A 13,801-nucleotide genomic window follows, 5' to 3' on the forward strand; every position below is an offset into this window, starting at 1 on the left:
AAAATCAATTGACTGTAAATACTTGAATTTATTTCTGGGTTCTCTGTTTTGTTTCCTTGGTCTACGTGTCTGTTTTTAGTCTAGTAGCATGATGTTTTGATTATTATAGCTTTGAAGTATGTCTTGAAGTCAGGTACTGTGATGCTTCTGGCTTTGTTCTTTTTGCTTTAGATTACTTTGGCTATTCAGGGTCTTTTGTGGTTCCATAGAAATTTTGCAATTGTTTTTTCTATTTCTGTGAAAAATGTTATTGGAATTTTGATAGAGATTGCATCAAATGTGCAGATTGCTTTGGATAGTATGATCATTTTGACAATATTTACTCTTCCAGTCCATGAACACAGGATATCTTTCCACTTATTTTTGTCTTCCTCATTTTTTTCATAAATGTTTTATGGTTTTCAGTGTACAGGACTTTCACTTCTGGGGTAAAGTAAATCCTAGTTTTTATGGAGCCCAAGTCTTATAAAATCTGGCTGGTGGGGGGAGCCTCTTAAATAGTAAAAATATATCTTATATTTTCAAATTTTATAAAACCTTAATATGAAAATAATATTTCCTTCAGGGCTAAAAGTGGCCTCAGAAGATGAAGTTTCATTAAGATCAAAGACAATTTATTTCTAATTGTATTCTAGACCCCTAATACAATTGCTGATACATTGTGGATGTTCTAGAAAAACTTGTTAACTAATTAATGAATTATTCATCAAAGTATCTTCAAAGCAGTGTGATTTCCACTCTTTTTCTTTTCCTTTCTTTTCTTTCTTACAAAATTGTCCCCTGGCTGGAGAATAGTGGCACAATTTTGGCTTGATGCAGCCTCAGTCTCCTGGGCTCAAGTAATGGTTTGGACTACAGGTGGACTTCACCAGGCCCAGCTCATTTTTAATTTCTTGTAGAGATAGAGTCTCCCCACATTGCCCAGGCTACCCTCAAACTCCTGGCCTCAGGTGATCCTCTCACTTTGGCCTCCCAGTGTGCTGAGATTATAGGTGTGAGCCACCACACCTGGCTGATTTCCATTGTTTTCACACTACTTGATGCCACTATCTATGACTTGATATTGAACATATATTAGCACTATAAAAACACAGAAACAAAATCAACCAGTGTTTTCTATTGTAAAATCAATAACATGTTCATAAGAGACTTCCCGTGATAAGCTAAAGAGATGAACAGTGAAGACAAAATGGTGATGAATGGCTTAGGCCGAGGAGATGTTAGCCAGATAGATCTGACAATTGGGACACAAGGCTGCTTATGTTAGAATTCTGTAGTTACCGTAATTCTATCTTCTAATTGTTAGAAGACAGAGGGCTGGAAGGTTTTGAATGATGGATAATTTCTGTTAGTGAAGTCCTCAAGTCAGAAAGATATTATGGAGCTTTGGGAGGTCAGGTGATGGTGGACTAAGAAGCAGGAGAACCATCTGCTGCAGTCTGATTCTGGAGCATGGTCTGAATGGTCAGTTACTTGTCTCCTTTGCTCTCAAGTATGTGTGGGCCGGGGAAGACTCACAAGTGTGTCTGCTTTGAGATGGCAATAAAAAGCAAGTGAAGAAAACATGGTTGCAGCTACCTCTTGATTAAGATCAGTGCAGTGGCTTAGGTCTTCCCAGAGATCCTGAAAGAAAATATAATAAAATAAGATAATTAAGGAGGTGGGCAAAGCAATTCAAAGATATTCACAAACACTAAGAAAGTTTTTCTTATGGTTTGATTTGGAAATGTGAGGTGATCATTTAAAAGAAAAGAGGGGTATGGTATTAGCCCATTGTATCCTTGATCAATATAGACCACCCATTCCTTTTAGTTTCTGCGTCATAGCTAATAGATTGCCCAGGGAAAACAAAGTATCATTTATAATTGTTATTTGAATATTTTATGTGAAACCTAATCTTCTGAAGACTTACAGAAATCATTGTAGATTAAGATAAGAAATAAAGATTTGCATTTATAAGAAATTAATGATAGTTCTGAAATTGAAGAACCATTTAGTTCTGGGAGAAATAAATACAAATTATAACATCTATCTGATGGAGTTTTGTTTAGATTGCTTCTGGTGATAAACCATCTATAATAATATAAATCAAGCCCTGGTGTTTGCCCATAAATTTGCAATGTTTAGCATAATTTTTGTTTGCATTTCATACTAAAGTGACACCAAGAAATATGAGATTAATAGTTATTAAGTGAAAATGACTTTCATGTCTGTAGTCATTTTTAGAAACAGTTATGTGTAATTCATTTAGAGAGCAGAAAAAATTAATTTGCGGTTGTGGTGGGATCTAGCACATTAAAACAAAGAGGGAAGTGGCATATAGGAATAAACTTTTGAAACATAAGGGTGGATTCATTTTTAACCTTGAATTCTGATTTAATACCTCAAGGTAACCTTCAGGTCACCACACTTTTGTTTGTTGACTGTAGAATGCTAATAGTTTAAGGAAAAGAAATGTTGTTACCTGCTTTCAAATTATGTCATCATCCTGCCGAGTAGAAGCTTATCCATACCTGAGGGGACAGAGGGTCAGACAGCTGCCCCTGTGGTATGGTGCCTTTTATTAATTTTAATTAGTGTTTTCATTAGGAAGTGTCATATTAGATTCTGATTTCTAACAAAGACACATCATCTACTTTTATCTGTTTCATTGCATTACAAATCCACAGTGGTGCAGAAGTTAAATTCTACAGAATATTTTTTTTTTGAGAAATCTAGCCTCAGACTTTATGAGTTTAAAAATATAGTTAATATTTCCTAAGAATTTATTATGTGCTAGCTGTGTTCTAAATGCTTTATATATGTTCAGTTATTTGTGTTATCTTCATTGCTAGAGCCCTTTTCAGACAAAGTCATACATTCACTTATTCAGGTATTATTTACTGAATACCTTCTCTGTGCTAGACATGGGAAGCATTAATGTTTTAGAGGAGGTTGGAGGAAAAAGATTATATTTAAGAGTTTATAAAAAGTACATCAGGACTTTTGGTCAATATGATATTGTAAGTTCATATTTTGAGGCTTCGCTGCTCAAAATACCTATTAAAGATGGATAAAGTATTTTTTAAAAATAATAATAAACCACATTATTATGTGAAAATTTAAAATTAGACCTTTAGTTGACCAGAAAATATTCAGAAATGCCAAGCAGTGGTGCTAGGATGTGTGTGGGCTTGCTAAGTGCTGGGTCTGGAAGCAGAGGTGGCTTCGATTTAAGTGGTGAGGCTTGAAGTGTTGAAGAAGCATAATAGTGCCTTAAAACCAAACTCATGGGTGGTCACGGTAGCTCATGCCTGTAATCCCAGCACTTTGGGAGACTGACACAGGTGGATCGATTGAACCCAGAAGTTTGAGATTGGCCTAGGCAACATGGCAAAATCCTACCTCTAAAAAAAGTACAAAAATTAGCCCAGTATGGTGGTGTGCACCTGTAGTCCCAGCTACATGAGAAGCTGAGGTGGGAGGATCTCTTGAGCCTGGCTTGTTGAGGCTACAGTGAACCGTGATCATACCATTGCACTCCAGCCTGGGAGCACTGACAGCGTAAGACCCTTTCTCAAAAACAAACATGCAAACAAACAAAAAAATCCAACTCACAACATGAAACTAGAAACTGTCCCTTCCTAGCCATCTCACCTTCCTTCCAACTAGTGCATGGGACACTGAATTCCAGGAAGCTGATACCTGGTTCTGGATTGGGCACTCCACATGCCAAGTGGAGGGAACTATACATCAACTAGTGATACTGGCTTGGAAGAAGTCTCATTGTGTTGGGATATAACATGGAACTGTTTATTTTTTTTCTTCCATCCTTACAACATATCACTAGCAGATTCCAAAGTTTTTCAGTCACATTAACTTACTAACTTATTTTAGTGTAGTTTAAAACTTATATTTTCAAAATCTGGCTTTTTTTTTTTTTTTCTGCCGTCACACACTAGAACTAGAGCCCTGGTAGCTGGAAGGAATCAGTAAGACAAAGGGCACAGGCAGTTGTGGTCTGGTTCCAAGTCGCCCCCTTTTTCCCTTATTTCCTCTAACAGCCCTAGCTTCTTCTGGGTTGAGATGGGTAGGGAAGAAGGTGAAGGACACTAATTTTGTTAGTGATGGAAATGGTGCCTGATGTTGCTTGGATTCGGTCTGGTTTTGTCTGAAGTTGTTGCCCTTTGTCTTAGGTGCTGTGCCAGGTTTCTTGGGGTAGGTATTTGCCTCAACCCAGTCTGTCTCTGAGGATCATCACAGAGAGGGGAAGCCCACTCTCCATTTGACTCCTGCCAGTGGTCCACATGCTTAACCCTTCTTTGATGGGATGTGTGATTGCTTGATCTAGCAGCCCTGTGGCTCAAGGTCAACGTATTTATTCCCTCCCCTCCTTTCCCAAGTCTTTTATTTTAAAGGGAGAAAGAATTAAGGAGAAATGGATGTTGATAATAGTAAGGCTGGTTTTCCAGTATTTAAAAACATCATGTGGGGAGATGTCTTACAGCTTTTTTTGGTGACACTCTTTGGAGTGTTTAGTGCCTTTACTTTTTAGTTCTGGTCTCTAGCCACAATTCAAAGTCAATTGGCCAGGCACGGTGGCTTTGGCAGGGCACAGTGGCTCACGCCTGTAATACCAGCACTTTGGGAGGCTGAGGTCAGTGGATCACCTGAAGTCAGGAGTTCAAGACCAGCCTGGCCAATGTGGTGAAACCCTGTCTCTACTAAAAATACAAAAATTAGCCGGGTGTGATGGCGCATGCCTGTAATCCCAGCTACTCAGGAGGCTGAGCCATGAGAAGTGCTTGAATCCAGGAGGCAGAGGTTGCGGTGAGCGGAGACCGTGTCACTGCACTCTAGCCTGGGCAACAGAGTGAGACTCTGGATCAAAAAAACAACATCAACAACAACAACAACAACAAAAACAAAAACAAAAAACTGGCCAGGCGTGGTGGCTCATGACTGTAATCCCAGCACTTTGAGAGACTGAGGCAGGCAGATCACCTAAGATCAGGAGTTTGAGACTAGCCTGGTCAACATGGTGAACCTCATCTCTACTAAAAATAAAAATTAGCCAGGTGTGGTGGCTCACACCTGTAATTCCCAGCTACTTAGGAGGCTGAGGCAGGAGAATCACTTGAACCCAGGGGGCAAAGGTTGCAGTGAGCCGAGATTGTGCCACTGCACTCCAGCCTGGGTGACAGAGCTAGACTCTGTCTCAAAACAAAAACAAAAACAAACACACACACACACACACACACACACACACACACACACACACACAAACAAACAAAAAACAAAGTCAATAAGAAAATATCTCCTGAAAATTCTGTTACACTAGATAGATAAGGAGAAAAGAGTGAGGAACTTCCCAGTCAGGATATGGCCTGCCAACCAAAATTCAAAACAAATAAAACTAATTCCAAGGAAGGCAGTTATCAAAATCATTGATCAGACTATCAATTTCAGCAGAAATAAAAATATTTAAAGTTATTAAAAAATCAAACAAGTGTTAAATCCTGAAAGAAATAAATGAAAGGACACACACAGACACACACACACACACACGCACACGTATATATCAAATAAAATATGAGATGTGTGCATTGTAAGACAGATGAACAGGGAATTTGGCAAGATAGATTGATGATTTAATTAATTATTGACTGTTAAAAGGTCTCTGTTTTAGTGTGTCATTTGGTAGATGAAACATGCTATATATTTTTTTCTTGTTTGAAGGAATAAACCTAATGAATGAAACCTGTGTTTCAACCCAGCTGTCTGACATGTACTGGGTATATTGCAATTAAAATCTGACACAAACTACCCTGGCATTAGCACAGATCCAATGATTAAAGGCAAAGTCCTCCACCAGACTGTTCCCACTTCAGGTGACAACTTCAAGTCTTGGGGGGGCCCAGGCTACCCATGCTTCTGACTAACTGTAAATAAATTTGGTGCTTTTCATGACCTTCTCAAGCTTGAAAATCCTAATAATTTGCTATTATCAATATTTTATTATTAGTTGTTATTACTCACAGAATTAAGAAATGCATTATATTTGGGATTATAGTTTTACTGTAAAGGATACACATACGGAAGAACAGCCAAATGAAAAGATGTGCAGGGCAAGGTCTGGGTGGAAGACAGAGCTTCTGTGTCCTCTGCTTGTGGAGTCAGGACATGTCATCCTCCCAGCACATCAGTGTGTTTACTAACCAGCAAGCTCCACTGAGCCTCAGTATCCAGAGTTTTTACTGGGGTTTCATTACATAGGCGAGATTGGTTGAATCATTGGCCACATGATTGAACACAATCTCTAGGCCCTTTTCCCTCCCTGGAGGTCAGGTAGTAAAGTTCCGATCTGCTAATCATATGGTTGGTCTTTCAGGTGAATGGCCCCCATCCTCAAGCTATCCAGGGACTACAGGGCATCACTTCATTAGCATAACAAACAATTGGTTACCACATTAGCATATAACTCAGGATATTTCAAGGGTTTTAGGAGCCCCATGCCAGGAATACGGGACAAAGGCCAAGTTTTTCATTATATCACAATGAATAACTTTCTGTTCCATCAAAAAAATAGCATGTATTTAGATATAAAATATAAAAAATTAAAATATTAGAAATATAATTTAGAACTAGGCCAAATAAATTCTGGAAAATGGAATATAGAAAATATTTTCCATCAAGCAGAGATAAGAAAGAAGAAAAAATACAAACTGCTAGTAAACAGAAGCTACAAAATGAGATGATGAAATAGGTACAGTTATATTTCTAATGAAAATGTAAGTAACTCTGTTTACCTACTAAAAGATAGAAGCTAACAAATTGGATTTTTTAAAAAATGCAACGATTGACTCAAAAAACTATATAGCAAGATTTAAGGTAACAGAACCAAATATAACTAAGAAATTCTAACCAAGTGAAAGAGGATATAAAAATATTAATATTAGACAAATAGATTTTATGATAAAACAGTACAAAGTATGTTATAATGCATTAGCAGAAACACTATGTAATGATAAATGATCAATTCACCAAGTATATACAATAATCATCAGCTTGTAAATTCTTAACAAAATTGCCTCAAAATATGTAAAGAATTAATATTTTATATTAATTATATTGAGTAAAGTTCTATACTCAGAATTATAATGAGTAAAATCCAAAATAATTAGTGAGAAACTTCAAAATATATATTCCAAAATTTTTCCAATATATGTATACCTATATATATATTCCAACATTTATCAGGATCCACAACAAGGCAGAGAAAAACATTTAGTAAGTATAAAGTCTTATCAACAATCCCAGCACTTTGGGAGGCCGAGATGGGTGGATCAAGAGGTCAGGAGATCGAGACCATCCTGGCTAACACGGTGAAACCCCGTCTCTACTAAAAAATACAAAAAACTAGCCAGGCAAGGTGGTGGGCGCCTGTAGCCCCAGCTACTTGGGAGGCTGAGGCAGGAGAATGGCATAAACCCGGGAGGCGGAGCTTGAAGTGAGCTGAGATCTGGCCATTGCACTCCAGCCCGGGCGACAGAGCAAGACTCCGTCTCAAAAAAAAAAACTTACCAACAAAATGTACAAGCTTGAATATGTGTATGTATGTGTACACACAAGTTCACATATCCATGTTCCTATTAACAAAGAGTACACATTAAGTACACATGTATACAAAAGTTTCAAACATACAACTACATGATTTTTCTATATATTGAGTGTTTTTTTTTATTTTAATAGATTTTGAAGCATCAATATTATCCAGATGATAGTCTTTGACATGTATGTAACCTAATTAGGAATCAGTAATACCCAGTTTTAATTTTAACTTTTATTTTAAGTTCGGGGTATATGCGCTTGTTTGTTATATAGGTAAACTTGTGTCACAGGGTTTTGTTGTACACATTACTTCATCACTCTCATATTTAGCCTAGTACCTATTAGGTATTTTTCCTGTTCCTCTCCCTCCTCCTCAATCTCCACCCTCTGATTCCTAGGGATCCGCAAGTGTGTGTTTTTCCCTGCCATGTGTCCATGTGTTCCCATCATTTAGCTCCCATTCGTATGTGAGAACATGCAATATTTGGTTTTCTGTTCCTGCATTAGTTTGCTAAGGATAATGGCCTCCACCTCCAACCATGTTCCTGCAAAGATCATGATCTCATTCTTTTTTATGGCTGCATAGTATTCCATGGTGTATATGTACCATATTTTCTTTATCCAGTCTATCATTGATGGGCATTCAGGTTGATTCCATGTCTTTGCTATTGTGAATAGTGTTGCAATGAACATACACATGCATGTGTCTTTATAATAGAGTGATTTGTATTCCTTTGGGTATATACCCGGTAATAGGATTGCTGGGTCAAATTGTATTTCTGTTTTTAGGTCTTTGAGAAATCACCACACTGTATTCCACAATGGGTAAACTAATTTACACTCCCAGCAACAGTATATAAGCATTCCTTTTTCTCTGCAACCTTGCCAGCCTCTGTTATTTTTTGACTTTTTACTAGTAGCCATTTTAACTGGTATGAGATAATAACCTGGTTCTTCTCTGTATTGGAGGGAAAACTTTTCCTGTATCAACTTAGGTCTGAATAGCTGGGGGCCTTTGAATTAATTGACAACAAACAAATTAATAGGAGAAAAGTTTAACTGATGCATGCAATAGTGGCCTATAGGGAATACGTCATGAAACAGCTAGGGGTGAGGGTTTATATCCCCTCTTAGTAAGGGAGGCATTTAAGACTTCGAACGATAGGAGTTTCTGATGAGGGATGTTAACACAAATTCTTTCTGAAATGTCCTGGTGCCCAAGGTTTGTTCCTTCCCTGACTAGAGACTTTTGGGAGTCAGGAAGGGGAGTAGGAGGATGGTGGTATTGTGGCAGCTGAGTCTTCTAAAGCTTTGCTACAGTTGGCATCAAAGAGAGGGAGGGAAAGTATAATACATCCATCTCCAGATCCCGGCTATAGGAGATGTGTCCAGAAATGAGAACTCTAAAAATCTCTGTGGCTTCCTATGCACTAAGATAAAAACTTCTTGGCCTGGAAGGCCCTTCCTGTCCCACCAAGCATCTCATCATTCCAGCCACTTTGTCTTTCTTTCAGATCCGCAGAAGGCCAAGCTTTTTCCCTTTTTAGAACCTCTGCTCATTCTATTCCTTCCGTCTGAGTGGCATCCCTGGCTCTTCCATAGTTGTCTTCTTTTCATCCTTAGGTCACAGTGTCACCTCTTCACTGAAGCCTTTCGTAATTAATGAATCTACGTGAGCTTCTCTTATCTCTATTCTAGCACCTTAATTGCTTCCATCTTAGCATGCCACATTTTGTATCTATTTAGGTGTTTTATAATTTTCTCTCCTATTTAGATTGTCAAATCAAAGAGAATATGGACTTTCTTTTTTTTTTTCTTTTTTTCTTAATTATACTTTAAATTCTGGGGTACATGTGCGAACGTGCAGTTTTATTATATAGGTATACACATGCCATGGTGGTTTGCTGCACCCACCAACCCATCATGTACATTAGGTGTTTCTCCTAATGCTATTCCTTCCCCAGCCCTCCAAACCCCCAGCCCCCGACAGGCCCCGGTGTGTGATGCTCCCTCCCTGTGTCCATGTGTTCTCATTGTTCAACTCCCACTTATGAGTGAAAACATGCAGTGTTTGGTTTTCTGTTCTTGTGTTAGTTCTTTCATTTGTACCACCTGCAGCTGGAACTGTCAGTGCTGCACCCAGGTCCCCTCTCCTTTACCCCTGCACACCTGACAGGCTTCCAGCTCCCAGCATTGCATTTCTTAGCCTGAGGACTTACTTTGGTTTCTGGAAGCTGACTCTGTCTGCTGTGCTTTGAGCCTGAAATACTAGGGAGGAAGTAGCTTTTAACCAACCACTGACAGAAATTGTTGCCCAGGTTCCCTCACCCTCCAACATATCCAATATTGGCTGGCTTGATAATACATTTTTATTTGCTAATTCTCCTTCTTTGTCTAATTTCATTACTTTCTTACCAGTGTTTTCTGTACCTCCTAAGTAAGCGATGTATACTCCAATCACATGTGGGGAATGCTTCTGGCACAATGCTTTACACACATAGGCATAGAGTAAGTATTTGTTGGATGCATAGATGGATGGGTAGGGGTGGATGGATGGATGGATGGATAGATAAAGACTGCAAAGTGGAGTTCAAGGTTGGATGTGGTGTAAGAATTCAAACGATTGACAAACCAAAAACAAAGGTGCTGTTAGCTCTTTCTAATTAATGCTGTTGCCTCAGAAAAAAATATATAGCACATAAAGGTGTAGGCATATCAGTTTACAGATAATCTAATATGGAAATTTTAAAAGCTATAGTTTTCTTTAGGATCATTATACAATGTTTGATGATTTTATGGATGCCTGTCTTATGTGCAGTTTTTACATTCCTTGTCTTATTACAGTTCTGTATTTACCTAAAGTATTAAAATGTGCTATGCAAACTCATAAATAAAGTTCAACTTGAACTTCACTTAATTTAGGTGAGGTTAATGATCCAAACAATCACCTTTCAGAAATATATCTAGAAGTGAGAATTAGGTTGTGAAATGAGATGGTGAGATGCAGAGGCATAGAAAACAGTGTTAGCAAAAAGGGACTGCAGTCACAGAGTGTGATGTAAAAGATATATAGTGTGAAAAGCACTAAGATGTTTATCGGTATTATTATTGTGTCACTGGAAAAGTTCACAGAGCTATTTAGGGGATGACTAGAGCTTCTGAATCAGAGCTCATTTCTGTTTTCAGAAGATTATGAATATGGAGACTATGCCAGACTGTGAGCGTCTTGAAGGCAGGAACATCAAAGTCTGTGTCATCTGTTATATTCCTAGCAGGGTCAGTGCATGGCATGTAAGTGATCTTGAATGCAGAAAAAGCATGAGTGGTTGGCCTAACTGGATATTACAAGTAGTGTTGTTTTCACATGTAAAACAATTCATATGAACTAGTAAATCATTCATCACTAAGTAAAGCATTCTTCAAATCACAAAAGGTTATTAAAAAAATTGAATTCTGGCATTCCAGGTTATTAGTGTTAGCCTTCCTCATTGAAAAATTAAAGATAGTGGGTCTAAATTCCTGTAAATCTGTACAAACTTTCTGTAAGGAAATATTAATATAATGATAGTGGTGGAAAAATACTTGTGTTTAAACAAGAATTACCTGAGAAACCCAATTAAACATGCAGATTGAAAATATTGTTCAGAAATAATTTCCAGGAAAAATTTAACTTCTCTTGATGAACTGGCTTGCTTTTTCTTCATGAGTATTGAGAATCCTGCAATTTTTTTTTCTTCTAAAATTTTGGCTACCAAAGCACTCAGAACTTAATCTACAGCTCAATTTTTCTAACTTTGTGGGAATTTATGATGTTTATATCTATCTTCTAAATTTCTTCTGGTCTTTAAAATTTATTCTGATTTTCTTTTCCTGGTCCTGGTGGTGTTTTTGTATTGCCTGTATTTTTCTTTCTTACTTTGTGTATTTTTCATAACATGTCAAGCTTTTTGTGGAAGATGGAGAAATCAACGTTTCATATATAAACATATATATTTTGATTAGATTTCTATTCTTTTTTTCAAGGCCAAGTGTTTGTGAAGAACAGCAAGTGACTGTGGTTGAACTTGCACACCCATATGTTCGGGCATTCACGGACATTGTCAAGCTCTGGAAACAAGGCTGTACTGGCTCAAGTTGGTGTGTGAGCTATGAAAGAAGGTAAGAGTGCTTCTGTACTCTTTGATTATTAAAAACCAACACCAAACACCTACATATTCATCCAATAAATTTTATGCTTATTAAGTAAATGTGCATAAGGTGTGGCCACCAAGAACATTTAGAGTTACATATTTTTCTACAGAGACAAGATATATTATTACTTCAGACCTCATTTATGTCTGAGGTATTTTGGGTTAGATGCCACTAATTTTACCTCATGGCATGGTGTACCATTGAAAGCTAAAGATCAGAAAACTGACAGAAACAAGGAATATTGTGTTGGTTTGCTAAATTTAGCACGACTTGGATCCAGGGGATCTACAGTTGTGAACCAACGTCTGACCTGCCCTTGGTACTCTTGTAACACTTTGAAACCTAGAGCTTCTTTAACTTTTTTATGGCCTTTGAATTAGGATTAACTCGGCGGGTTAGAAGAGGAGAGAAAAAGCAAGAGTCCACAATGCTTTCTAGGCGTCAAGGCTTCATACAGACTTTCTTTTTCTCTCAAAGTTTTGAAATAGTTTTACAAAATATCTAAGAACCTCTTAACACAAACATTTGATGATGGGTTCAGGATCAAAATTCAGGATACTTAATGTTAAAAAAAGGTGTGGTTTCAGGTTGACAAAGAATTTGTTATTACTATTATTATTGCCAACACAAAGTTGAGAACATTTATAAATAACTGGGTTTGCCATTGTATAAAAATATTGGATCACTAATAATATAGGACTAAATAAAATATAAGACTAATTCATAATTGTGGATGTTTACATATACATTGTGTGTGTGTATGGGGGTGTATGTTGAACCTTTAGATGAATAGTTTTTGTTTTTCATCTAAACTCTGGAATTTTGTGGGGGTATTTTTAGAGATAGGGCCTTGCTTTGTTGCCCAGGCTGGAGTATAGTGGCATAATCATAGCTCACTGCAGTCTCAAACACCTGGGCTCAAGCAATCCTTCCAACTCAGCTTCCTGAGTAGCTGGGACTAAAGGTGTGTGCCACTGTGCCCAGTTAATTTTTTAATTTTTTTTTTTTTTGTAGAGACAGGGGTCTTGCTATGTTGTCCAGGCTCATCTCGAACTCCTGGTTTCAAATGATCCTCCCAGCTTTGCCTCCCAAAGTTCTGGGATTACAGGTGTGAGTAACTACGCTAGGCCAACTCAAAACTTTTAATGGTGTTTAAATCAGAAAACTTCCCCTGGCTCTTCACAGCTGTGCGGCCTTAGGCACAGTTCCTACATTTCTCTGTGTCTTAGTTGTAGTGTTAAAAAAAAAGCTGCACATGGTTATTATGAAGATTAATTGATTAAATCTTCATAGATAAGATTTAACACATGTGGCACAACGCTTGGTACACAGTAGGTAGTATAATGCTATAGCAGAAAAATTTATTTTCAAACAAATTAGAATGGAAATCCTATTTATAGGGTATATGATGTGTTTATTAGAGTACTTGCTTTGAAAATGGCTTTTTATTTAGACTTTTTGTACTCCCCCCATGAATTTTAATCTTTGTTGATAATGGACCGAATCAAATAAAATTCATTACCTTATAGATACTTGGGGAAACAAATATAAATAAGTAAAACAGGTTTTATATTTTTATTCATAAGAGATTAGTAGTTTTGCACATTCTGTGTATGATACTGAGTTTGGAGTAGAGGCAGTATTTGAAGATGTTCAGTGTCTTTACCATGCTCATATCTGTTTTGTTTGTATGTAAGTATACAGACCTATACTTAAGTCCTGATTGAAGAGACGTATGAACAAAATGTTGGGTTACAATTCCAGATGGTGAATAATTGTCATTAAAATGGTACAGCCAGTGAGTCCAATTTTTGAGAAAAGAGAAAGAGCAATCTACATTGGCTTGGTAGGAAAAGAGAAGTTAGAGGAAGTGGAACTTGAAATTGACCTTGAATAATGAAAGCAATTTGGACTAGAAATATAGGGGTGGCATATGAAAGGGAGAGAATATGTTAGTACTTTTGGAATAAAAAAAATAAAAAATGACGTTGACTTGCCAGAAAGGAAATCAGCCTGTTTG

General features: G+C 37.4%; 1 protein-coding gene across 3 annotated transcripts in view; it reads left to right on the forward strand.

The window, feature by feature from the left end:
* LOC102145424 (vitamin K-dependent protein S-like) overlaps positions 1-13,801 on the forward strand; it is a 602,541-nt gene that overhangs the window by 45,183 nt on the left and 543,557 nt on the right. For all 3 annotated transcript variants that reach the window (XM_065540145.2, XM_074033738.1, XM_074033739.1), the window contains exon 2: positions 11,614-11,748. In XM_065540145.2, the coding sequence (XP_065396217.1) occupies positions 11,614-11,748 (135 nt within the window). The remainder of the gene's footprint in view (positions 1-11,613; positions 11,749-13,801) is intronic.

This window comes from Macaca fascicularis, chromosome 2, assembly GCF_037993035.2.
Source record: "Macaca fascicularis isolate 582-1 chromosome 2, T2T-MFA8v1.1".
Lineage (NCBI taxonomy): Eukaryota > Metazoa > Chordata > Mammalia > Primates > Cercopithecidae > Macaca > Macaca fascicularis.